At 43.1% G+C, this 26,813-nt stretch overlaps 3 protein-coding genes across 5 annotated transcripts; 1 reads left to right on the plus strand and 2 right to left on the minus strand.

Annotated features, from left to right (window-relative positions):
* Positions 1-5,263: 5,263 nt before the first annotated feature.
* Positions 5,264-6,810, minus strand: LOC125750370 (homeobox protein not2-like). Its single transcript, XM_049028106.1, has 2 exons — positions 5,851-6,810; positions 5,264-5,762 (listed from the first exon to the last, which is right to left on the minus strand). Exons 1-2 carry the CDS (start codon positions 6,161-6,163, stop codon positions 5,437-5,439), a joined length of 639 nt encoding a protein of 212 aa, XP_048884063.1. The 5' UTR covers positions 6,164-6,810; the 3' UTR covers positions 5,264-5,436.
* Positions 6,811-8,541: 1,731 nt separating this feature from the next.
* Positions 8,542-23,265, minus strand: b4galt7 (xylosylprotein beta 1,4-galactosyltransferase, polypeptide 7 (galactosyltransferase I)). 3 transcript variants are annotated; one of them, XM_049028090.1, is made up of 7 exons: positions 21,301-22,317; positions 20,867-20,908; positions 19,913-20,245; positions 11,963-12,188; positions 11,427-11,510; positions 9,752-9,856; positions 8,542-9,453 (listed from the first exon to the last, which is right to left on the minus strand). In XM_049028090.1, the coding sequence occupies exons 1-7, from the start codon at positions 21,351-21,353 to the stop codon at positions 9,298-9,300; spliced, it is 999 nt and encodes a 332-aa protein (XP_048884047.1). In that variant the 5' UTR covers positions 21,354-22,317; the 3' UTR covers positions 8,542-9,297. The 3 variants fall into 3 exon arrangements, with proteins under 3 accessions (XP_048884047.1, XP_048884049.1, XP_048884048.1); XM_049028092.1 differs by lacking the exons at positions 20,867-20,908; positions 21,301-22,317 and adding an exon at positions 23,123-23,265; XM_049028091.1 differs by lacking the exon at positions 20,867-20,908.
* On the plus strand, positions 22,327-26,455 carry zbtb33 (zinc finger and BTB domain containing 33). The gene is made up of 2 exons (XM_049028082.1): positions 22,327-22,439; positions 23,777-26,455. Exon 2 carries the CDS (start codon positions 23,779-23,781, stop codon positions 25,957-25,959), a length of 2,181 nt encoding a protein of 726 aa, XP_048884039.1. The 5' UTR covers positions 22,327-22,439; positions 23,777-23,778; the 3' UTR covers positions 25,960-26,455.
* Positions 26,456-26,813: the final 358 nt, after the last annotated feature.

A 26,813-nucleotide genomic window follows, 5' to 3' on the forward strand; every position in this document is an offset into this window, starting at 1 on the left:
CGATTCAAAAAAAAAACCTAATAACTGAAAATCTGCGGAGCAACGGTGACAAAGAGGAGATCAGTCAAGCTGTGGAAACTCTGTAACTGAGATCAAGTCTGTGGCTGCGCACAGGTCCAATGGACAGGCACCAAGGCCTCGTCTACAGATGGGCTGTTACCTGAGATTTCCGCTGCTCTTCTGGAACTGTGTGTGGGAACCTCAGAGACAGATACAACCTTCAATGACAGCTGGGCACAAAAACCCTTTCTTCAACAAAGCGAAGTGTGTGTTTCACAAATCTGATTTTTTTTTTGCAGACAAAAAAAATCTAACTATCTACAGTAACATCCTCAAGTCGGTCCCCTTTTGTTCGGCGTCTGCTGGAGGGGCAGATAACCTCTCGACTCACTGTCAATATGGAGGAAAAACACAAAACTGTTCTCTTTAAACAAACAACCATTCTTCAGTGCTACCGTGAAGCTGGAGGTGTGTATGGGGGGGGGGGGGGGGGTAGATGCATGTTGATTTGATTGAGATCAAAGAGAAACACCATGTCCACGAGTTCCTGCTTCCATGGGCTCCCTCCTTTGTCAGTTACAATCTCAGATTTTGAAACTGGGATGGAAGGGGGTTGTGGGGGGGGGGGGGGGTTGGGTTTGAGCAGATCAGAGTCTCAGACACCCCAGGACAGACACTCCTTTCACATGAATTAATCGTGGCTCTGGGCTACCAGAAAAGCCCCCCCCCCCCTTGCCCAAGCCCATTCAGGTCCCGCTCTGCGGAAGCCCATGTGAACGACATAGGCCAGAGATCCTTTAGGATCCCACAGTGGCCTAGGCCCCACCCCTCTTGTCCCTGCTGGCCAATCCTGTGGCACATAATTAATAGCTTTCACTTCAGCTCTTTGCCCCTTTGCTTTTGATTCAAATGGCCATTAACGTCTATTAATTTTGCCTCTGGCAATTAATTATAGATTGTGTGGTGCTGAAAGGAGGCATTAATCAGTTGGAGGTTTTGTAGGCACTCGAGGTGTGAAGCCGAGTTAAAAAGTGATTATTGTTCCCCTGCCTGGAACCAGCTAACTGATGTTAAGTCCTCTTACAAAGGGAAAAGCTTAATCAACTAGTGTTGGCTATTTTACTGGTCATAAAAAGGCATAGACAAAGGGATTAGAAGCGAAGCCTTGTCATCCATTCTCACACACATTAGGGCACGGGAAATGTGCGCAGTGCTGAACTCTACTTAAAGCTGGACGTCCCACAGAGACCGGCACCATTATTGAATTTCCCCCCCAACGCCCAAAGCCGCGGAAAAGACCCAGAGCACTCAAAATGAGCAAAATTGAACTTTCGTAGAATAGTACACACAAAGGGAGATTTCCCCTTAAAAAGGCAAAATGTGTGACCCATGGTCTTTGGCTAAACGTCCCACAAAAACTGGCCGCGCAATAAAACCATGCATTTATGTCATAATGATGAAGATCTCCTTTATCTCGTGTGTTAAATGGCTGCTGAGCACGTTAAATTAGGTAGGTCACGTTTTTTGCATTATGGACAGTTACTTAGCTTGAAAATGGGCATGGTCAAAAAACTGATATAATTAATGCACAACTAATAAACCGAGGCTACACACACTCCCAAGCGACATAGAACAACAGAATTTATTTATTCGCACTGCGGTGCATGAAGATGGAAATGCAAATGTCTACAAGGTAAGAAGAAAATTAATGTCAACTATAAAATCATTTTTACCAAGGACTAAGCTTGTTATCGCTACAATCAAATAAATTCTGATTTTTTTCATAGGAACAATGCCCTCTAGTGGAACCTGCCACTATATAATTAGACAAGGTTATCGGAACCACTGAGCCGCTGTAACTGAGAACTTTATCCGCGAGATATCGTGCGTCCATCTGTTAACGAAGATTTATACATTTCGGCTTCATCCTATGATCAGTGTGTGTCTTCCTGGACTCACACATTTCTTAAGTATTAACCCAAGCAGAAAAATAATAATTGAACCTGCACGTGCATTACATTTATTAAGAGTGCAATAAACAATTGTTCAAAAACTGGCTGTCATTTTTATCATTAGGTCATTTATCTTATCTTCAGTTCAATATTAGACACGGGACGTATTCGCTCAGAACAATAACAACGCAATATTTAGTGAATACTGACCTCTTAATGTAATGCGGAAAAAATACTTAAAATTCCCTCAGCATTTTTATTAAAATAAATAAATAAATAAAACAAGAATACAACGATTTAAATACAAATATAAATTGTCATTAAAAAAGACAAAAATCTATTGATCCGATATCTCAAAAACTAAGTTCTAACTAAACTGATTCAAAGTAGTTAATTGTATTTATAAGTACGAAAGTACCACTAATTATTTAGTCAGCTAAAACTGAGTTTTAGGAGCTATTAGGCCAACATTAAAGGGTCTACAGAACGATCAACACGATCAGTTAAGGGTGTCTGGTATTATGGATTGGGACTTAAATTTGCATCGTGATATTAACATGCATGTTTTTAAATTTTAAATATTTCAATTCCAACATAAACACCATTGCATTAATTGTGCCAGTGTTTAATTGCCTAAGTATATATATGGCCTGCAAGGAATCAGTGTAGCGGTAGGTTTTGAAAATGTCGTATCGTGTTAAGTGAGGTTTGCGATTCATGCTCCGAATCATTCAGACTTTCCGGGCATGGTGCTAAACGTCTTGCATCTACACAACGTTTTGCTTTTCTTGTCTCATACATGTCAATTAGTCGAGAGAATGTCAGCGATACTGAAGCCGTAGGTTGGCTTTTTTTTTTTTTTTTTGCTGTCACACACCTGCATTGCTGGGAATTCAATATCGTGCTAAGTGAGGTTTCCGATAGCTCCGGGCAAGTTCCCCACTCGAGTCTGCTGGCTGAGACCGGGCCCGAAAGTGGTCCTCGCGGCCAGATGCATGGAGATGTTCAAGGTTGTCTCTTCCATATCCTAAAAGGAACAGTGGGGAAAATATGCGGAACTCAACACTCCTCCTGTCTCCCGACACGCAGCAGCGACACTACACCCAGTCAAGCATGGTTTTCTCCGACCTTTTACACAAATGACCTCTATTGTGGGTAAAATCGTTAGTTTCATTAAGGCGGGCGAATAACATACTCAGGACGTAACACTCAACACTTTGGTCCTTCCGAGGCAATTTACTAATAGCAAAGTGGCTGTCAAAGTAGCAAGTCGTAATTTTTTTTGGAGGTGTCACGCTTTGAAATGTGTCACTTTCGACTGCCTTGTGTTTTCTGAAATGTAGCCCTACTACAGTAAATTCTAATTAAATAAATAGGTCTCCATACAAATCTTATAAATAACTTTATCCGTTCTCAATGATGTTGCGGAAATTATCGTAAATAAAATGATCAAGTTAATTTATTTTGTTTATCCGTACGAAATTATTGCGTGCAGATCAAAAGTTATTTTTGAAATAACATTTTTAATAACAGGAATATTATTATAGATATATAGGCCTAATATGACGGTACACATTGGTAAATTTATACACACACACATACAGTATATACATATATATGTACCGTGTGTGCGTGTGTGTGTGTTCAATAGCAGGTGAAATGACACAATCTAGTCACCCGGATCAGGCTGTAAAACCATGTCGTCCACTGTTCATTAACACCTATTGCCACATTCACCTCCCTGTATTTTTCATTTAAAATAATAAAAAAAACATTAATTTTTTATATTGTTTTAAATTGAAAAACAAATATTTTGTTGCTAATTCAAGCAATAATCCGCGATGCTATTAGGCCCAATGTAAAAGATTTTGTAAACTATGTAATATTCTAAAGCATTGCTCAAGCGACGAAAGAAAAAGCATTTTGCTATCAAGAGTACATTGCCAAGTAAGTATACATTTCCAAATCGTTGTTGTTTATTTAAATTCTTCTGAAAAGTTCGTCGTTGGTGCTCAATGTGAATGTGTTTTAACACATTAGAGTATAAAACGGCGTGTTGCCAAATTTATTTTTAACAAATATATTCTAATGTTTAGGCCTTTCGAAACAGCTAGAAGGCGGTATATACCCAGAAGGCCTTGGCTTCCTAAACGTCCAGGCATATTTACACAGACCGCGTAGTTATTTCTAAGCAGATTTTAAAATGTATTTTTGTCGAAGTACTTGGCTTGCAGTTTTCCAGATCATACAGTTTAATCACGACAGTTAACGACCCCTCCATATTGTCCGTGATATACGCCATCATAGCGTGACTCACATATTTGTTTACGGTAATTTGTGCTAATAAACATCCATCCATGAAATAAGATGACTTGCCGGTAAGTTTTAGCTGGAAATTAATAATAAAAAATATACAAATGGAACCACCGACACTTTCAACTAAAAAAAGAAAAATACATAATAATAAAAATACGTGTAATGCAATTTGGAAGCCACGGATGAGCCACAGTCTAGATTGCATGGGATACTCATTTATCGATTACAAACGACAGAATGCCAAAGGAAAAATAGTCACTCGTTACCTGCAGTAAATATCAATGTCGATGGGTGAATCAGCCCCACTTTTCAGAGTACATATCACACGAGTTAAATATGAGTAGGCCTGCTAGTAATCGGCCTGTCCTGAACCATTTGTCAGTTCACACTAATCGATTGCATGTTTTCGTTTTCCGTGTCATATATCTGGTGCTGTTATCAAATATTCGATTAGCTGAAAGATTAGTTTCGCAATTAAGGTGATCATTATCATGTCGGTATTTCATAGCTACTTCCATCTAGAACGGCAGGGAAATTACGTATAGGAACAAAATTTATTATTAAAATAACTACTGTAATTAATATGCTGTAAGAATATATAAAATGTATTTATTTAAAAATTATACATAAATAGACAACAAATAGCATAATATTAGTGCGCTATTGCACATTTGAATAGTTATTTAATTTATTTTAATTTAATGTGTATAACTTATTCAGCATATTTTCGTCACATAATATGAAGTCAAATCTAACCTTGTGTTTGAGATTATGGAATGATATATTAATGGTTGTATAATGCAAACGATGCGTTTTTATAACACATTCAGCCAAAGATAAAAAAAACAGACGTACGTCTCTTTTAGCCACATCCGCAGCAGTTACGTTTGGATAAATTAATGTATCGTATTCTAGTATCCAAATGAAAATGTGGATTGATATCAACATGTGACTCAAAACTCATTTATAAAATCAAACACGAGAAATACAAAAAAGACTTATTAGAGAAGCATTTTATTGAAGAAGGAAACATACTTGTGTCGCTCCACATAGTGGATTTACATCAAATTAGCTGGTTTATAGTATAACAACTTTCTTGCTTAACAAGAATACTCAGGTACTCGTAAAACCGCGCATAGCATTACGGCATCTTATCTCTGAATTTTCGTTACGGAGACCAGGAGCCGCTGTCTCGTTTAGATGCGCCCAGTTTGGTGTCGCTGGTCTCCGGGGAGCCGGCGGTCTTGTCGTCGTCCTCCTGGGTCTTTCTCCACCTCGTCCTCCGGTTTTGGAACCACACTTTGACCTGCGTCTCGGAGAGCTGCAGCGCAGACGCCAGCAGCACCTTCTCCGTCCCTGTCATGTAGCGCTGCTTGCTGAAAACTTCTTCCAGCTTCTTCAGCTGCTCGTCCGTAAAGATGGTGCGGATCCGCCTACACGTCCTCCGCACGTAATTCCTCCTAGATATTAATTTCCCACAGGAAGCAGTGTATCCTAAAAGATGGCAGATATTATGAATAGTTAAAAAGTTACGATAATAATATCTGCATAGACAGGTTTGTTTATTAGGAGCTTCTCTTACCGTTGTTATAATGCACGTCGATGTTCTCGTCCTGCGGATGGTAACTCGTGTAAAAATGCGGATAAGGCGTGTTAGTGGTGGAGTAACCAGCTGGAGGCCACATCGGCAAGGCGGTCGCTGCTGTGTGCACGGGCGCCCACTGCGACCCCATGCTCTGCTGGGTGGGATCCGGACTTCGCCGGGAGAGGATCGCCTCGATGCTGAATGAGCTTTTCCTGACCCCGCTCGTCCCCTGGGCTTTGCTGTTCACCGCGCCGTACGGCCGGTGCGCCGGCGACAAGTAGGCTGACCAGCTAAATTGCGCAGTATCCATTCCCGCTCCCTAGAATTCCTCCTAGCTCCTGTGAGGGTTTCTGAGTGTCGCAGGCTCTAGTGACTAGGGATTTATACCCCGCTTCACCGGATTGGGTGAAGTGTGCCCCGGGGTGTTGACACAATGAAGGCGAGAATTCCCTTTGAAGAGATTAGAGTTAAATGTAGCTTGATGAGGGTCCCGGTTAGGGTTAGAAGCTGCTAATGGATCAACTACGACCCGATAAATTCCCAATAATGGCTTCTGAGGTTTTACTGCCCGTGAGCTGACGAAGTGACAAATATCCTCAATCAATCTAAGTGCAAAACCATAATCGGCCACAAAAGGGTTTTCTCCGAACTATTATATTTCGCATAATACGAGCAATCAAATCAAAATTACCGGGCAGTTTCGACAAACGCCCATAATTAAAATTCACGTTTTTGCTTGCATCGGAATGCTTTATCTTTGGCCAAACAAGCTTTTAAAGTATCAAATGGACTACTCCCATTACGGTTGGTATTGCTACGTAGTCTTTTAAAATGAAATACAATATATCAATGGGAAGAAACACATTCAAGTAAAAGCGTTTAGAAGCAGGTCTACACATACTGGTAAATTATGTAGGCCTAAATCAGTGTTATCTGACATTATATATGACATTCACAATAACTTATCACATTTGATTTGTATAGTATTAAATATGAAATCGAAACGAAATTTCGATGGTGTAGGCTAATGGTCGCATGTGATTGCTGATGAATAACAATGCGTAAGTCTCTTTTAATTTTATTTATGAATGGCTACAAATCTGAAGATTTCCAGCTGGACCTTTAAGTAAGCGTTACTGGATATTCACCACTGAGTTTATTACGATTTTTTTACTAGAGGAGATTTTACTAGACTGTGATTGGGTCTGATGCGTGGACGGCAAAACAGCAACGGCGGAGCGCTAATTTGTTTAATCAGCCAAAGCCCTTACGCGAGGTTTACTAAGTTTGTCTTGGCAAGAGCACCGTCCGTTATTGGTTATTTTTCACCAAGACTCAAAACAAGTAATTTCGTGGCCAAGCACTTCCGCAATCGAATTCAAACTAATTGTACATGGAAATAAAGTAACACAAGAAATAGAGAACTCGATAGGAAATATACATGCACTTAGCGAAGTTACGCAGCTAATAGTCTTGTAAATCTTTAATGTTCCCATGCATAAGGTGTTCATTTATGTACGGTTTATTTATTTATGCATTGAAAAAATATCAATGCAACTAACTACTTAAAATATAGAAAATAATTATACATTTAATTTCAGATCCAACGAATAATTTGTGTAACTTATAGTAGTGCATGGTAACTCATGCGGTTAAGAACGCCATAAATATCGAGGCCTGGATGCATTCCGGGTTCAAAGGCTCTAAAAAGCCCCAATTCACGGCTTTTTTCCGAGGGACTGTTAAAATTTAAGTCACACCTGAAATAATAGGACGTGGGATTAGTTTAAGCACCTGTAGTTTTGCACATTTAACATATGAAAGCCCTTTGATAGTGACGGGTTTCAAACTTTCCAGTTTCACAGTTATGGCTTCTACATAGAAACACACGAAATGAGCCTTATATCGAGGTCGCATGGGTAGAGGAGACATGACACATATACATACTGTATGTAAGTATGTGAAAACTGATGGGGCACTGTAACATGATTATTTGCCCGTAAGTATCGTTTTCAATATTTCAATTAATTAAAATTAAACGGTTAAGAGAAACTGCCTGGAGATTGCATTAGTGCGCCATCTGGTGGAGAGACGTCAGTAAATCAAGTCAATCAAGTCACATGGTGTGTCTTCCAACAAAAGCGAAATATAAAAAGGCGCAAATTGCTTTATGAATCATTTATATAGAGATATTATATATTTCCATTCATAAATGATTCATAATGTAATGCAATTATAGTAATGAATGTGTAGTTATTCAGAGTTTTGACATTAACCCTTAGGTGATATTTAACCTCTTTCCCTCAAGTAATATTCTACTAAAAATTAGTCACGTCAATGGAGACCCGGGTTCGAATCTCCGCCCCGGTTCTGTGTGTCGGGAGTTTGCATGTTCTGCCCATATCTATGTAGGGTTATCACCCCCGTAGTCCAAAAACATGTTGGGGGTGAAGTTGCCAAATTGTATGTATGTGAATGATGGGTTAGCCCAGTCCTGTTTTGCAGCTGTTGTTTCTGGGATAGACTCTGCACCCCCACAAGTATAGAAAAAGTACGATAGAATGAATGTTGTGGGGGGGGGTCTTCGGAGAAATTACTCATCTTATTAGCACACAGGCGCCACCTGCAGGTCTCTGCATTCTGCCAGTTGCCTCCAATTGAAAGGAACAACCGATGGAGACGCGGAGATATTTTTGTTAAAAAATGTTTAATAGAACACTGAGAGGAAGACGGCAGACCATGCACAAAATAAGTTTCCAGACCTTTGTATAAATAGTGTGCAAATAGAGCAGTGGAAACACTGAACTGTCTTTAAAAGTATCGATGCCACCTGATGTCTATGGGGGGGGGGGGGGGGGGGGGGTATCAGAAAAATATATAATACTACAACAGCCAGTAAATGAACCCATGTGAACCTGAGAGGCAGGGCCGGAGCACATGGTGTTCTGAGGACCTCGAGCTCCGCGGCGCCTCCTACAGCTCGCATCAGCTCTGCAACATTATTGCACCTCTCAACTGCCACCTTTCGGAAAGGAGACAACGGTTTGATGGTGCACTGGCGTACCGGGCCGAAACAGCGACGTACCTGTGCCACGCTCACCAAGGATGTGCAGTTTCACTATCTAAGGCTACTAAATAAAATTAAAGTCAAACAGAAATACAACACTGAACGGCTACTAGGTCGTCATCTCTGCCCCGGTCAGCTCAGGAAGTCCACCGATTTCAGCCGTCAAGTCCACGCCCTGCAAGTCAGCGTGTAACTTGTATTGCAGCTTGTCCACAGTAAAGCGTTTTAATTCACACTGGGAATCCCGCAGTCTCTGTGACACAATGCCTTCCTGATGCCACTTCTTGATGACCCCAGGTCAGATGATACCATCATCGCCACCCACCCCAATGGGTGACCAGCACATGGAATCATAACAGTCAGGTGGGGGGGTGGAATTAGTTGAGCAGACACCAGGGGGTTTGATTCTGGTCACACTCCAGCTCAACATTAAGCACTGTGCAAGGGGCGCCGCTGATGGCCAGTTCCTGCTTGGACTCCACCTTGTAGTGCAGGTTGGTGAGCCCGCCCTCTGGGTCCACTTTGAACTGCTCCTGTGTCCACGGTAACAGCACAGCGGTCATTAAGGGACAGGAACTTTACATATTGTCTAACCAATGAATTCATCCCTGATTCATAGCTTTTGGAAGCAAGACACCATCACAAGAAGACAACTAAAAAGGAAGCAGTGGAAGTATAACAGTAAAGGATCAGGTGACAAGAGGCAGATTACTCGAGTAGTAAAGGAATATTCAAAGTTCACAAACAGCTGTTTTTCAGACCTTTCGCAAACATGCAGCAGCTAAATCTTCAACCTGTGAAACTACCATGCAGGGACTGACTGCAGCTTACCTGCTTCTGTGCTGCGATCCTCTTCTGGTCCCTCTTTCTCCAAGCTGGGTCATGGATGTGTCGAAAGGTTTTGTAGCCAGTATTTATGCCAGTGGGCCGAAAAAGCTAAAAAGCAAAAAAAATATTGCATGCAACATATTTAGAGAGAACTATTTGTCCAGGGAAAAGCAGCCAAGCTGCAGAAGCCTTAAGTTCCCTCTGTATCGACCAGCGTTGGCAGTCCGTGATTGTATATCACCTAGCTGTTAGCGCCCACCTAGCTGTTAGCGCTCACCTAGCTGTTAGCGCTCACCTAGCTGTTAGCGCCCACCTAGCTGTTAGCGCCCACCTAGCTGTTAGCGCCCACCTAGCTGTTAGCGCCCACCTAGCTGTTAGCGCCCACCTAGCTGTTAGCGCTCACCTAGCTGTTAGCGCTCACCTAGCTGTTAGCGCTCACCTAGCTGTTAGCGCTCACCTAGCTGTTAGCGCCCACCTAGCTGTTAGCGCCCACCTAGCTGTTAGCGCCCACCTAGCTGTTAGCACTGCCTATAGCCTCCTCTACTTTAACTAATTGTACATTTTATTTCCCATACTCCTCCTGGGGGGGGGCTGCCTGGAGACCTCAGTCTACCAAGATGTCCAGCACACCCTGCTACATGTGACGTCACCACTACCAATGACGTCCCTGCATCTAGCTCGCTGTTCAGCCTGTGTCATCTTCTACATCTTATGATTTGGACAGTGTGACTTGGCACTTAACCGTCTCTCCTGTTTGACTCTCCCTGCCGGCCCCTGGAGGATGGGCTCCCCCTTTGAGTCTGGTCCCTCTCAAGGTTTCTTCCTTCTAGGGAGTTTTTCCTTGCCACTGTCGCCTTTGGCTTGCTCACTGGGGGCTTTGGGTGAGGATGCTGTAAAGCGCTTTGAGACGATGTAATGTCGTGATACCGAGCTATACAAAAATAAATTTGTTGTTGTTGTTGTTGTATATGATGCTGGTGTTTCCAAACACACCCAGTCAATTCAGAAAACTGTTACGTTTGCGCGTGCCGTCGCTAAGCAAGTGGTGTTACTGCTCATGTTTCCCCCGCATAGTTGATGTCAATCTGGAGGATTAAAATTTATGTCCACCAGGAGGCAGTGTGAGAAATAATTTTGGTTGGCTAAATAAAAAAAGCTATTAAAAAGATGAACACTGCAAGAAGACAAAGTACCATACATACATATTACACAGACGCTCCTCTACTTACGAATGAGTTACGTTTGGAACGGCCGTTCGTAAGTTGAAATGTTCGCAAGTCGTCATTCAACAAGCAAATACAAAGAACTAGGATGGGAGTAGCGGCCAGAAGTCGTACTAGATGGAATTGGCGCGCAGAAAAAAAAAAATGTTGCAGACAGGAAACAGGAGCTCAACAAATACAATTTGGACTTACAGTCCTCTTCGTTTATATGCCTGAAAGTTCGTAAGTTGAAAGTTCGTACGTAGAGGAGCATCTGTACTTTGTATATATGACACTGATTGCACAAAAATTGCGTGGAATGAATGAAAGTGGGAAAAGCTGGTGGCCATGATGCTGGTGGCCATGATGCTGGTGGCCATACGCAAATAGATTGTGAGCACTGAGTATAAACTGGCTCATAGGTGCCATTGCCAGGTCATAATATTATGCAAGGGAGCAACCTCAGGTTTCGGTACCTCCAGTCCAGCTGTTTTCAGCCTCCTGTAGAACTCGTCATCTTCTCGACCCCATCCCCAAAACCGATTGGACATCCCGTTGCACTGGAACACCGGGGAGAAACATGACATCGGAGGTCGTGAACGCAGGTTCTAGCGGGACGCAGTAACTATGCCCAAACTCCAGTCTGACTTTCTTTACGGTAATTTCACATCGAGCAACTGAGGGTCATGGTCAAATATGAAGACCAAAGCATGACTCTCAACCATGAATGTGGTGCGACCTCAGTGCCTCAAATATCTCAGCAGTCAGCCTGGACCTCCTGTCCATCTCAGAAGACAGACAGACATCTACTAGCATTTACATCAATGGCTCAAGGTCCTGGGTCTGGACGGGCCCAGTATGTGCCACTTTCTGACTTGGCAAACACTTAAGCATGATAGGACTAATTATCTGGCTAATTAAACCACTCCGCTCATTAGGTGATTACTGAGAGCTGGAAACCTGGCAGGCCTCTTACAGAGCATGCTTAGATGGTGCGAGGGGGAGGGCTAACCTTCTGATAATGCTGTTTGGTCAGCAGCAGTATTCCACCCACGTAGGTCTTGTAGTGATACAGGGGGTGTAGCTCGGGGGAGGCGATGTGAAAAGGCCCCTCCTCAGGGAAGCCGTAGTCCAGAGCCTCGTTCTGAGGCAGCAGGTCCACGTCGTGCATGGCGACGTAGTCGGTGTCGTTGCCGCTCTCCAGGAAGCCGACGTTGATCAGGGAGGCCCTGTTAAACCTACGTCGGAAAAAGACGCATGTAGCAAGGTGGCAAGCATTCTGGGGCACGTCTCCCAATAAGGATCATTCTTAACGATAAGAAACAATATAAGGAATGACAATGGTAACGGATGAGTAAGATTTGCAAGTATTTCTCAAGCGACTTCGTAATTCCCGATTTAACAAACAGACCGAAGTTCTTTGTTGGCTCCTCCCCAGCCTCTGCGTAAAAAAGGCAGAGACCGTCAATGACAGGAACATCGATCCCACATATTTCAATGGCGAAATATATGACTGTCACATCGAACATATGCAAATGTATGTACCTATTAGTTAAAAAAATATATAAATGATCTGAACAAGTAATGGTGCTTCCATGTAAAAAAAAAAAGAAAGAATAATTGCAAGCAACTTAGGAACAGGAAGCAAGACACACACACACAATAGAATCAGAGTAACATTCAGGGCGAAATCTCAGAGCTCCCAAGGACTAGTGTAGGTACCAGAATCTCCCACATGCCCAAAGGACACTCTATAGCAGGGTGTATACCCTTCTTCAGCCATAGTTTGAGGATTCAACACTGGAATCAGCAGGCATTTGCTAAGAGGAGGCCATGCTCATTACCGTTACAGTCTGCAGGAATCCACCGGTGGCACAGAACCAGAGAGCTGTCACAAGCACATGGGGCTGCACCATGGGAATGAGGGCATAATCCCGATGTGTCCCTCTTTTCAGTTTACCCTGCACCAGAGCAAGGAGGCTCATTTCTCCATTAGGTGCTGATTACCGAGATGAATCCACGTCTATCCACACAACAGCGTTTAGACCAGCCACTTGGCTTTCTGGACAGCGCTATGTCAAACGCCGTCTCTAGTTCAGCTGCACAAATCTCAAATCTCTGCACAAATTCTCGTAGCTGGTAGTAAGGGGTGATTCAACGTCACACTCCATAAGATGACTAAACACGTAGCAAGCCTGACTGGTTACCTCATTATGTACCAGGGCTGTTCAGAATTTATGAATTGTGCCCCAGTCCATTCATGAATTTGAAATGAACAGGCCACGCCCCCCCCCACAAGGTGCTGCACTGGAAACTGAGCTTGAATGACAGGAAGAAGAATTAAATCAATTTTATTTCAAGAAATTCAATGCAATTGCACAACACAGGAAAAGGGCTACAGACTAACTTGTCCAGTGGTAACACTGGAGCTACCAGCTTTCCCAATTGGTCACACCAGTACGTGATTTGGTCGCGGCCTTCTTTTTGGCGCAGCATGGTATTAATCAATGCATGCTGATGAACAGATGTCTTAATCTGCATACCCTGGTTTTTGTATCGATGACAGACTGATAGTGACTGAAGACTTGACAGTGACCCCTTCGCATTGACAAAGATTAGGGCCCGCAGATCCCCGCCAATGTGAAAATTCATGAATAATACTTTTATGACAAAGCCACCCCTAACCGCTACCCATAACAGACTGCTGGCCAGAAGAATAACATAAAAGTCTTTTCATTACTAATTTCTAACAGTATTGTGCTGTACACTTCGTATGACAAATTACTTAGTCATTTTCTATCAAGGCATTTTTATATAATATACAAACCACCTAAATTACGCCCCAGAATGTCCTATAACTACTGCACGCACTGTGAGCGCTACATTTTGGACTCATTATTAAAAACACAAAATTAACATCAATGAAAAGTTACTAAGGGAAACACGACGTCTAGATCCCTGAGGAATGTCATTTAATAAATATGTGTACTTCATATTTACATAATTGTAAGAAAAAAAATTGTGTAGACCTAATTGTTTTAGCTTACTTTAACAACAGGTATTTGGTTTATGTTTTTCTAATGAGTGTCTCTGGTTTGTCAGAGTTGCGACAGAGTTACTTGTACGACTGTAAGAAGTGCTCTTCCGCCGTGAAGCACAAAATGACTGTTATTTGTTCTTTAGGTGACACTTTTTACATTCGGAATAACAGTGATGCACAGACTTTTTGGGCAGGTGCTGGAACAGGGGAACACTGCTGACCGGGGATTCAGTTTGTGTTGCTTATGTTAACATATATGAAACATTAAGCTATAAATTAAGCTATACTTTTACAGACGCACCTACATATGAATTTACGTGAATTAAATTCCCATTTTAATTCCACTTCCTTATATTCAAATTCAAATTCCAATTCTGCTTTCTGTTTTCAACCGATTTTAAGAACCAAACTGGAATTTCAAGCAGATCCCCAAGTCTATTCTGAATGGTGCACAAGCCGGGTGGCATGGTGGCGCAGTGGTTAGTGCTGGTGGCACAAGTTGGGATTTGTTGGTGATGGATGGATGGAGCACAACCCCGTCATATAGTCAAATTGTATACAGGCGTTAAAACGACGAGCCCTTTTTGCACTAATTTGTAGCCTACATTACGCTGTTATATCGCAACATTTAACTATTACTATTATTCATCATCATTAAATTAGTGTTAGTGTGTTTTGTTATGTATTTCGGGTGACCTCTGACTGTGACAGAATGGCAGGTAAAAGCTCAAATGAGGAATAACTTAGAAAATATTGAATGGATTGGAGCGCTTGGAAATTGACGAGTGCGATTACGAGCTGCTTTAGTTACAAAGGGATGTGAAAAACACTCAGTAATTAACAACTGATCTAAAGCGCAAGAACTGTTTAGAGTTACGGAGCTTTCCGGAAATGCACCCCTGACCATTTTCCTTTCTAAATAATTTTGGGAAAAAAAAGTACACCTTCGGGAACATAATCATCTTTTTTTTTTTTTTCTAGAAAATGTCCAGACAGGTTGAGTTTCAACACAATAACCAAGACCAATATTTAGGAGAAAAAAGTAATATGCAAGCTATGAAACCTGCTGGAAAGGAATGGAAACAGGAACTTCATTTCATAATGAACTCTGTCTTACTTTCTCAATACGTGCGCCAGACTGTCGGTTTTCATACATTCCGAAAGCAACACGGATGAGCGACCACGATACTCTCTTTCCCCCTTGAACTGCTAGTGCACAAAATGAAGTATTTACTGAGAACTCAGACACGTTATTGCCAGTATGTACAAGCACACCACAATTTTTTTGCGGTCCTGTGCCATTTAAAAACCCTTATTTCCCCATCAGTCCATTTTTATTTAATCCTTGTGATTGTGTGATTTTTGGATCTCGCCTTTAGGTAAATGGCACGACACCTGATCTTCCCAAGCACCACCAGGCTACTGGCTGCACGTATCAAGCACGTACTGGCTGCACGTATCAAGCACGCACCAGAGGACTTGCGGTAACTGAAGCAAAGAGCACTGCAGATACATCCCCACATGACAGCCCTACAAAGGGAAACCCACTGCACTCAGGCCAACACATAATTATGCTGATCACATTGCACCTGGCCTGCCACCTATCCTTCAAATATCGCGTATCCCTCCTCTGCATGTTAAGCGCTTTGTAATTTACAAGTCAAGTATGCATGCGCAACCAGTATCATTTACCTGTATGTGTCTCTCTGCTGCATTCTAAAAGTGGGCTTCTGCCAGACACCACAGCCATGTTTGAAGCGAAAAGACCGCACCTAATAACCAGAGATCGTCAGCATGATCGCACATTGACAAACATATCCGTAGCAAATAGGTTCCAGGGGCGATGGTGGCACAGGAGGTAGTGCTATCGTTCAGCAACCGGTGGGTTGCAGGATCGCGCCTCGGCTCTTCCTGACCCCAACAAAGTGTCCTTGAGCAAGACACTGAACCCCGAGTTGCTCCCGGTGGGCAGGTTGGTGTATTGCATGGCAGCCTCCGCCACCAGTGTGTGAATGGGTGAACGTAAGGCAAAACTGTAAAGTACTTTGAGTGTTTGTAGGAGCAGAAAAGCGCTACATAAATGCAATCCATTTACAAGTTTTTTTTGTTTACCAAAAATACTATGCAGGCCAAGTGTCTTTGACATATCATACCCGTGGTAAAAATTGCATTTCAATCAAAATGTCTGTCAGAATTAGTGTTAACCCCTGCTAATAATTACGACATTAAAACGGGAGCATAGAGGGTATGTGAGTGAAGCGATGCTTTTGTATTTCAGCAACAGACCTACGAGAGTTTAATGCGCCATCTACTAATATCCACTAGGCATGCAGCCACATAGCAAAATAATGGGCTTGTCCCCTACTCCACCCCACCCCATCTGGCCAGCAAGTAAGATTACGAGTTTGAACACCCCCCCCCCCAAGTATTTGCTTCTGCTCCCCAATCAGCAAAATCTACCCCGCCCTGGTTGGAGAAAAATTATTCACTTACAAACTGCAATTCCACAACAGTTAAAAATCTATTTCGAAGCATTAAACGCAGGTTCCTGTAATTCTGTTGGTCACATTTGTTGACTCCAACATATTGACCCAACTGCACGCTGCCTGGCTTTGTTAAGGGAGTGAGTGCAGCACGGTTCTATCAAGCATGTGCATAGTCATTTCCAGCACCTACAGCTATAAGGGAAGTGATGCTCATCATATGCCACTTGGTGCATCATTTAATAAAACCAAGACTGTCTGTCAGCTCTGTTATACTGAATTCAGCAGAAATAGCCTTTCAAGTTACTATCCCTGGGGCACTTAAGGCATTTCTACTAGGAAATTCACACTGGGCTTAACAAAACCATAACTAAGGGTATTGTGGTGTTTAGAACAGGGATTTAATTTATTATGATTGTTACGATGTTATATTTTAGATATATACTTTTTTTTTTTTTTGCAATGTACATATGTTTTGTTATTCAAACACGATAACAGACCCACTGCCTTTGACTTATGACTGTTCCTAATTGTGTTAGCATTAATAATAAATCATTTCAAAATAAACATTTACTATAAAGTAAAATGTCACCCTGCAAGATTTGCCACAGGAAAATAATGCGGTAACAGCACGAAGATTCATATGCATCTTTCCTGAAACCCTGAGCTGGATGACCACAAACCTGCAGCTACATGCGTAAGGCAGCAACCCTCAACACCTTCAATGAATACCTCAGTAAAGACTCTTCAATATAAGAAGACACAGTCTTTACCAGAGGTGTAACAGTACTCAACATTTAGGTATACACCAAGTTTGTGGATTCACCGTTTTGGTGCAATTTCAGTACAGCTCATTATTAAAACTGCAAACACGATTCGGAATAGCTGTAAACCAAACATAAAGCACGTCTGTCATCATACCTGGATAAACAAAACCTAAGACACGCTCATCCATCCATTCATCCATTTTCCAAACCGCTTATCCTACTGGGTCGCGGGGGGTCCGGAGCCTATCCCGGAAGCAATGGGCACGAGGCAGGGAACAACCCAGGACAGGGGGCCAGCCCATCGCAGGGCACACTCACACACCATTCACTCACACATGCACACCTACATTCACTCACACATGCACACATTACACTCACACACCATTCACTCACACATGCACACCTACGGGCAATTTAGCAACTCCAATTAGCCTCAGCATGTTTTTGGACTGTGGGGGGAAACCGGAGTACCTGGAGGAAACCCCACGACGACATGGGGAGAACATGCAAACGTCGCACACATGTGACCCAGGCGGAGACTCGAACCTGGGACCCAGAGGTGTGAGGCAACAGTGCTAACCACTGCACCAGACAAGCTCATTTGCATGCTAAAATATGCAAAATAAAAATGGAAATGTATAACATCTTAATTGAATTAAATCCTGAGTTTTCTACTACACAGTACGTGGCATAAGCCTGAACTGAATTTCTGGGAGAAAAGCCCTTAAATGCCACAGGGAGTTTCACTTATAGCGGCTGTTGTCCCCAAACTACCAATTTAAGTGATGTGGGAGGGTCTTTGAGCTCTCCAGCACCAGCCATAACCAACTCACAGCCACAATTAACATAACGTAGCATAATGTTTTCCGTAATGAACATCTACTTGCAGTGCTGCACTAGCCCTCTGGCATACCGGGCACTTTCTTAATGGCTCGGAATACAAATTTCAATTATTATCGAATCAGAAGGTCTCTACCAATTCATGATACTATAAGGCAGGGCTACACCCTGGATAAGATGCTAGTTCATAACAGACCATTGCACACAATTGTACATTATGGGCAATTCAGGAACAGCAGATAGTCTAAGTGCAGGTCTTTGCACTTCCCAGAGGTGTCGCACGTCACACAGCGAGAACACGTTAATTCAACACACAAAAAGGGGAGCCCGGATTCAACCCCGAACATTCGAGGTGCGAGGCAACAGTGCTACCTTTTGAGGCACCATGCTGACACTGACTGCAGGTTTTAAGACGATCATTTTCTCAGATCATCCACAAAATGGCAAAAAAAAAAAAAACAAGCCGCATTTTTCACGCAATCCGAGCAGGACCTTTTGTTAGAGGGGTATGATGAATCCAAAGATTTAATATGTACTGAAGGAAACACATCAAAAGTGGCCCAAACCAGAAAAGGCGGCTGGCAAAAAGTGGCCGACAAATTAAATACGTAAGTAGTGTGTAATTATTATACTTATGAGTTGAATGTAGTGCTACATGTCCAATGTATCATTATCTTATTGCTATAATTACAGATGAAATACAAGCACAACCAGGACATGGGTACTTTCAAAAGTGAAAGTGAAGTACAAAAATATACCTCAAACTGGAAAACATGACATTTCATTCGTGTGTGTGTGTGTGTGAATATCTGTAAATTTTATGTATGTGAAATGTAGGAAATCTTTAATATTCCTTCTGAAGCTAAGAAGAAGGAGGCAGGTAGGCAAAACCTTTGGAATTTCTGGGTAATGAGAATATTAGTGCGATTTTAAAATTCTTTATAGAACTGTAACTTTATTGCGCATACATTACATGCAACGGCATAAAATGCCTCTGTAATTGCAAGTGTCCGGGAGAAACAATTGCAAATTGCCAAGCAAACCGTATTCTTTGATATATTTTCCACATCGCCTACAGTATACAAAAAAGTGCCGCTTACAAGATATGTCAAGGCAATGCATATGGTCTGCGTGGGTGTGAGAGCCCGACTTTGCTTAGTTGGACTTCTACTATACGGAGCTGATACTGCTTTAAGATATACCGTTTCAGCCAAGACTATTATCTTTCGAAAAAAATATTATCCAGCAACAATAAAGGATCTTGCCAATCGCGCAAAACCCTCTGAGTTTGAAATTCCTTCTTATTATTTGTGCACCGACTGCAGCTGGTCGCTCATCCATGAATGGTGAGGCCATGGCTGAACGGATTTCCACGCACGGACACTGATTAAGTGTGTGAGGTAATCCTCGTTTACGTACAACAAACTTGCTCCGGGCAGGTTTGAGGGTTTGGATGTGTTGCTATGACAACACATCCAGCAAGTTTAGAAAAAAACCGACAGATCCAGGATCATGCCAAATCGTCAAAAATTACATCCGGCTAGACGAGTAATCCACGCACGAAAAACATCCCCCAGAAGTGAATTTGGTATAAACACAATAAATTGAGGGTGTAGGATTTATATCCTGAAGACTTCCTGTTACAATGTAGTGACTGATTCAAAACATCAGGGTAGAAGACCTAGAATCTCCATACTGTTTTATATAATAGTTTGAAAGCCGAAAGGAAATACAGAAAGCTCAGGGTTTACCAGAGATTTGCAGTTACCCAACCTTTTCCACTTAGAGTAAATTTACTGTGAACCTGGAACAGGATACTTAAAAAAAGTTACCGATAGTGGTCCACCTGGTTGATCACAAAAATCTTGTGCCGTATCTTCTTCTTGTTCAGGTATGAATGCATATATGGGACGAAGACAAGCAGCTCCTCAAAGCGCTCACGGAAAGGGACGAGCAGGGCCATCTTGTGAGGACCCCATGATGGGTCGTCCACTGTAAGTGCCTGTTTCCCCAGCGGACAGGGCTTCTGGGGCAGGCGGCCGTCATCCACAGAGATCTGACTCATGTCACCAGAGCAGCTGAGCTGGAGCCAAAAGAGAGAGCCCAACACCACCACCATGCACAGACAAAAGAGCTTGAACACAGTGCATTTCTGGAACGGGAACCTAGGGGGAAGGGGGAAAATTCAATTAGGAAAAAAAAACTCAATTCTGTCAATGTCATACTGCCACAGAACAGACTATTTCATTGTGCTTTATTGTTTGGCTAGGTTTGGCTTTTCCTCTTACTGAATCAGTCTATGCAGTAGTGTAATGTAGTCGCTGAAGAGCGGGCGAAATCCACCATTAAAACACAGCCGCTTAGCAATTTAGCAACCCTCGTCCATATTTGCCATACTGCTGTCATTTATTCATGCTTGTGAACAGAGAGATTTAACATTCACCTGAAGGCTAGCGGGCTCACCGTGAAACACAGTACCAAGCATTTACTCTGACTGAGATCAACATGTAAAACCCATGCTAATAGCCACACTATTCTTCAGCTTTAAAAAAATGCAAATGCAAAACGTCGATCTGCACCAACCTCGCCGTTTCGATTAATTCTGTGTACTTTCAGTGAGTGTGGTTTGGGAGGCTGTATCACATCAACATAGATGTCAAGCAATCACGCAACTTGTTAATTAAGAAATCACTGGTTAACAAGACAAAGGTCCACTTCAAGCATCGCTTCACAGAAAAGTGTGTTCAAACCATAAAATGCCGAGCAGTCCGTTACTCAGTACTCACAGACTATTTCTGGAAGGAGATGGGCATTTTTGCATGTCGGACCTGAAAGATCGTTCCCAGGGACATGTACCAGTGTTCAGCGAAATTCTGACTCACCAGTAAATACAACTTGCATTATTATATAAAAATTGGTCGTACATATATGTTAACATAACAGCCAAGTCAGACTGAATACGCTGATAATATACAGGCCTTTATTTTCACATGAACTTATTCATAAAATTACAGCTGTTGTCTAGTCCCAAATCTAGCCATTTTGCAACAAGTTAAATAAAAAGGAAAGTGGCACCAAGTCAGTCTTAAGTACGACACAAATTAAAACCGTTTGAACATAGGTAAGGCAGATAAATGTTAATACTGGAAATCCAGGTGTTTTGTTATAAGTACAATCCTATATATGGCACATGTTTAACTGATCTCATAATATTACTCACCTTCTATCTTCCTTGAAATACAAGACCGGTTTTCTTCGGGAAGAATACATCATCTTCCCAATCAACCTTATGACTTAATTATAGTATTTTAAATGTTGAACTATCCACTGTTCCCTAAACGTGTTTTTTACGTAACTGTCACAGCGAACTTCTCATTCTCCACGTCCCTCGATTAAACGCTCGACTTCTGGAAATGTCAGCATCTTTTTCATGCCGATTTACTTTGTATACATGTACAAATTTCCACTTTGATATGTGCTGAATGCCCGTTTTTCGGGATTTCAGCTTGCATTCGGTCGACGAGTCACCGCTACGTGTCTAGCTACAATAAAGCATATCGGACTGACATTGCCGAGCTCCACATATACATTCTGACACATTTCATCAAGACACAAAAGCGTTACTGTGATGCTCACGTCCTAGTGTCAGAGCGTTTAAGAGACGTCGACCCCATTTACACTCAGAAAAGCCGGCGAGCACAGGAAGAAGGTTTTTTTCCTTTCATTTTAACGATAGCGACTCTACACGCTGGCTCCTCACGTTACGCGATCCGGCTTCCCGGTGTATCGTTGAAAAGGGTCCTCGGGAAATACGGCACATTCGCATTCGTTCCGCTCCCAACATTGCCGCTTTCAATGACAGGCGCTCTGCCAAACTTCTAACATGGAAACACATTTCGAATAAAATGTGTGCGTCCATACGATACACTTGTCGCATTTTTCCAACTTTGGCTGCGACGCCATTTCATTTTTTTTCTAATTTACCATGCACACTGTTGCCACACAAAACTGCAGAGAATGTAGCTGTACCATACGGTCAAGTTGTCCATATAAATACAAGGCAAATATGCAAGGCAAAGTTAATTGTTCATAGCCGACAAAGTTTAAAAAATATATGGTAATAATAATAATAACTTGGTGGGCTTTCGCTGTACTGAAAAAGCTTAGCTCTTAGTGTTGTGGAGGAGCAATTGGGTTTCAAAACACGCAACTAGAAGCTGAGTTTATGTGGGCTGCGACTCCTGTTGGTCGTGCGATTAACTAGCAGCTTGTGTCGGCTGCGGGAGCGGAGCTGCGTTTTGTTGTCTGGAGACACATTGTAACAGACAGAAAGCAGAGGCATAAGGCTTGGCTTTGCAGGTAAACGCCCGATTCCGCTCATACATCTCATTTCTGTGGTAATCGGATCGCTCCGTCTTTACTTTCTTTTTAAAATAAATTGAAAAGATCACATATCGGCAAATAAGGCCGCAACCCGCCGTGAACCAGGAAGGAAGATCCATTGAGAAAACGCGTTTCTTTTTCATTTACTTAGCTAGCTACTTATTTAGCTAGTGTCCTCATGATTATACGACCGTCTGAATACATGTACGGCACTTAATTGCTATCAAAAAGGCAAAACGTCTATAAGTTGAAGCGCTTAATAACGTCCAGCACCTATACACACTATGCAATAAATCGGCTAGCTTAACTTATCTTTTTTTGTATTTGTGCATATAAGTGCATGTGTATATACACACCTCTCAGATGTGGCAGGGACCGCCGTTAATATACGGGAATGTCTCTCTATAATGCAACGTTGCATTTAATGTAAGACTTTATGCATTTGTACGCTATTTTTTGCTGTTAGTTCGCGCTGGAGGTGCTGAACGACGAGAAAGGGACGGTTGCATGTGTTGCGAGCCAAGTAGCTAGTCGGCTAGCGAGCAATACCAACAAAACAAAAGGTCTGACCACCTGCTCTTCGGCTACGGCAACTCCGAATGAAAATCAGCTCGGGTCGCCTTGGCCACCAGCCCCAGAAAATGTATCGAAACGTTCACCTGCGTGTGAGGGGTTGAAGGAGGTTTTTTTTTGTTCCGAATAATTCAAGGTCTGGAGATAACTGCTGTAGTCAAAGTTAACCCACTCTGCTCTGCAAGCATGCAGCGAAGCGTGCAAGAATTCCAACGTGAAGCAGGAAAAGCACTGGCAACTTCGCGTGCTTAATTAGTTTGTTAAATGTTGTTATAATTGAAATTAAATTTACGCTATAAATGCTGTAGTGTATTTTAATTTGAGTTCCCGCCAGTCTTGAAAATGTATTGCGTAGTCGTCCCGAAATACCGCATATATATTTTTAGTCTCTTGCAATCCTTCAATTTTTAAAATATTACACCATTTCCCTCCAAATACATTTCTGCTTGGTCTATATTTTTGGGCTCTTTTGACAAATTTACACATATATTGTTAAAAAATACTTAATTTAGAGGTCACTTTAAATTTATTATTTGGAGATATTTTCCCTGCAGAGATGCAGGGTTTCTTTTATAAATCTCAGATTTTTGACTAATCTTTCAGCACCAGTTGCCACTGTTGACCTGTGGCAATGTTTGGGGCAAATGGTAAATATGTTTGCTCACAACACAGTTATTTTACAGTTGTCTCATGTGGATCATTCCTCTTTTTTGTCCTTTACCCTAATTGAACTCATGCAGGGATGACGAGTTTAAAGCTGATCACTGCGACGGACATACAGTATTCAGGATTTCTGCTCAAGTCCATCAACGACCAGCGCAATGCCGGACTGTTCTGTGATGTTACCATAATAGTGCAAGACCGCAAATTCCGAGCTCACAAGAACATCCTGTCAGCATCCAGCTCATATTTTCACCAGCTCTTTTCAGTGGCGGGACAGGTGATAGAGTTGAATTTTGTTAAGGCAGAGATCTTTGAGGAAATTCTGAATTACATCTACAGCTCCAAACTCTGTCGCATTCGCTCGGACAGGCTTCAGGAGGTCATCCAGGCTGGCCAGACCTTGGGTGTGCAGTTCATTTCCAACCTAGGTGTCCCACTTTCCCAGGTGAGGGGCTTGCCAGGCTTGTCCAAGGTCCCAGACTTGGGAGATGCTTTGGGCAGTGGCGAGAATGCACAAACCAAAAATGATGTCCACTCTCCAGAAGCAGGATCGTTGTGCATGCCAATCATCACAGAGACGTTCTCCCTATCTGCCGAAGAGTTCAAGCAGACAGATGGCAGTGTGGATAAGGAGGGAAACTCGACCAATGACGATGTCCTTTTAGTCTCGAAAGAGGCACCCGAAAATGCCAGCGTCTCCAGCAGCACTTCTGGCGCAGAGGGTCCTGAGGTCCTGGAGGGGTGCACCGAGGTTGAAAAAGTCGACAAGCGTCCTGAGGAGAAGGACGTGGTGTCCGGGACAGAAGATAGCACAAGTCCTGAGGCAGGCCGGGCTGTGATCAAAGAGGATGGGGGCTCACAGATAAAGGATGTTGCACCATCTACTGGGAAGATGGATGGACATAAATCTTCATTCCACAGCAGCCCCACTCAGATCCAGATTGACCACAGTGTTCTTCCCACCCCTCTACCCGCTCCTCCACACAGCCCAATGGTATCCCCCAACACCAGCACCAGTAATGTCCAACCACCCATGGGACCAACCCCTTTTGGTAGCTTGTGCACCCCACCGGCTCCCTCACCTCATGTAAACAGCTCGCACGTAGATTCCCTCAACAGTCCCCAAACCAGAGAAATGCTGCCACAACCGCATGAGGTGCTGGGAGTGCAGAAGAAGCAGGTGACTACAGTTTTAGAGAAGTCATCTGCCCAGCCTGGGGATTTCAAAATCAAGCTCTCAGACGTGAGGTCAGGAAGCGGCAAAAATGGACCAGCGATCCAGAGCCCCAAGACAGTGATAGTGGGGAAAAAGACTATAACACTAGACAAGGCTTCGGAGATTGATTCTCTGTCGACTGGCTGCAAGGTCTACGCCAACATCGGGGAGAACACCTACGACATAGTCCCCATGAAAGAGGACCCTGGGGAGGGTGATTCCAAAGCCAGCAGGGTTAGGAAGTCCCACATGTCGTCATCTTTCTCCCCAGATTCGTCACCCCAGTCTCCACGTGGGGTCTCGAGCAAGAAGAAAACGAAGCTCGACCAGGATGACCACTATGAACTGATCATGGACGGGAAGACCTTCTATGTGTGCGTCGTGTGCAAGCGTCCCTATGTTTGTCTGACTAGCCTGCGACGGCACTTCAACACGCACTCCTGGGAGAAGAAGTACCCCTGCCGTTACTGCGACAAGGTGTTTGCCCTGGCCGAATACAGGACCAAGCACGAGATCTACCACACGGGGGAGAGGAGGTACCAGTGCCTGCTCTGCAATGAGTTCTTCATAAATTACCAGCTGCTCTCCTCTCACTGCAAGCAGGTCCACAACCAGGACCCGTCCGGCCGCAAAGAGAAGGATGACACTGAAAATAACCTGTACCGCCTGCTTCCTTGCAAGACCCTGCAGTTCAAGCCTTACTCCTACGTCTCGGAAAACTCGGCTGGAATTCCTGTCATCAACGAAGAAGGGATAGTCTACCATGTAGAGCCTGGGAAGGGGACCGAGGTACCCCGTCCCCCATCCAGCACCCACACATCCCCTGCTGTTCACCTCCCCCCCAGCCAAAGCAAGGTGCTGAACTGGGACGATATCTTTGTAGAGCCTGGGGCTCAGCCCCAACCTCAACCCCAGCCCCATCCACAGCCCCCAGCCCCAGCTCCAGCCCCACCCCCAGCCCAGCCCCAGCCCAGGCCACAGACCCATGTGAATCCAGCCGAGGCCTCATCAGAGTTCGAGTTTGTTATACCAGAGACTTATTGAGTTTAAGGAGCTCGACTTGCTAAGAATTGTGCCTTTGAAGCAGGGATTCCCATTGTCTTGTGTTCCAGGGTCCAGGACAAGAGTTCCGTACTTAAGTGTTTAGCTGTTGTTTTTCAAACTAGTTGTGTGTAGAATGCTTCAGTATGCTTCAGCACAAGTGTGGCGGTTCTTGAAATAGCTAGGTTTTTTTATTTTGTCGTTCTCTCGTTTCGTTTTTGTTTTTGAGCCAGATGGTTTTGTATTGCCTCATGTTGTTGTTCGACAGTTCTCACTTATCTTTTAAATGGCAGAGATTGTTATATTCTGGATAGACAGCACTGTGGTGTTTGTCCACATCGTCACTGTCAGCACTTACTGTTGTTTCCACGAAGCACACAGAGGAACGTTTAACTCGAGTCGCTCAAGCCCGAGTTTTGAACTGTACTCACCTGTTTTCAGTCAAACAATATTTTTATATTTGAAAAGGAAACGGTTATACATTTGGGATTTTTTGGGGGCGGGGGTAAGAAGGGGTGGGGAAGAAAGGACAAAGGACTAGCAGTTCCACCAAAGACATGGTGTCAGGTGAATGATCATCATAATACTGATCGCGACTGAATGATGGTCTGGGCTTGTATTAACATGAAAAATCACACCAGCACCGGAATTGGCAGCTGCCAGTTCTGCCTCCTTTAATCTATACTTATTGTATGGAGCATAAACAGTATTTGGAACGATTATGACTAAGATTCCAATCACAGGAAACTAGGCCACTGGCCCTGTACTGTTCTTAGGTGCTTTTTATTGGAGAATGATATGCTAAGCTAAAAGTTTAGGAAGCTTCAGCTGAAATGCTGGATACAAGGAAGCGGAAG

Source organism: Brienomyrus brachyistius, chromosome 10 (assembly GCF_023856365.1).
Source record: "Brienomyrus brachyistius isolate T26 chromosome 10, BBRACH_0.4, whole genome shotgun sequence".
NCBI classification, from domain to species: Eukaryota; Metazoa; Chordata; class Actinopteri; order Osteoglossiformes; family Mormyridae; genus Brienomyrus; species Brienomyrus brachyistius.

Excerpts from the sequence above, each read along its gene's own strand:
- b4galt7 (XM_049028090.1), bottom strand. The coding sequence starts at position 21,353 with ATGATGTATTCTTCCCGAAGAAAACCGGTCTTGTATTTCAAGGAAGAT. Across the intron at positions 20,246-20,866 it reads TCTCCTTCCAGAAATAGTCT|GTTCCCGTTCCAGAAATGCA; the intron begins GTGAGTACTGAG and ends CCTTCCCCCTAG. Across the intron at positions 9,454-9,751 it reads GGATCGCAGCACAGAAGCAG|GAGCAGTTCAAAGTGGACCC; the intron begins GTAAGCTGCAGT and ends CCGTGGACACAG.
- zbtb33 (XM_049028082.1), top strand. The coding sequence starts at position 23,779 with ATGACGAGTTTAAAGCTGATCACTGCGACGGACATACAGTATTCAGGA.
- LOC125750370 (XM_049028106.1), bottom strand. The coding sequence starts at position 6,163 with ATGGATACTGCGCAATTTAGCTGGTCAGCCTACTTGTCGCCGGCGCAC. Across the intron at positions 5,763-5,850 it reads CGACGTGCATTATAACAACG|GATACACTGCTTCCTGTGGG; the intron begins GTAAGAGAAGCT and ends GCCATCTTTTAG.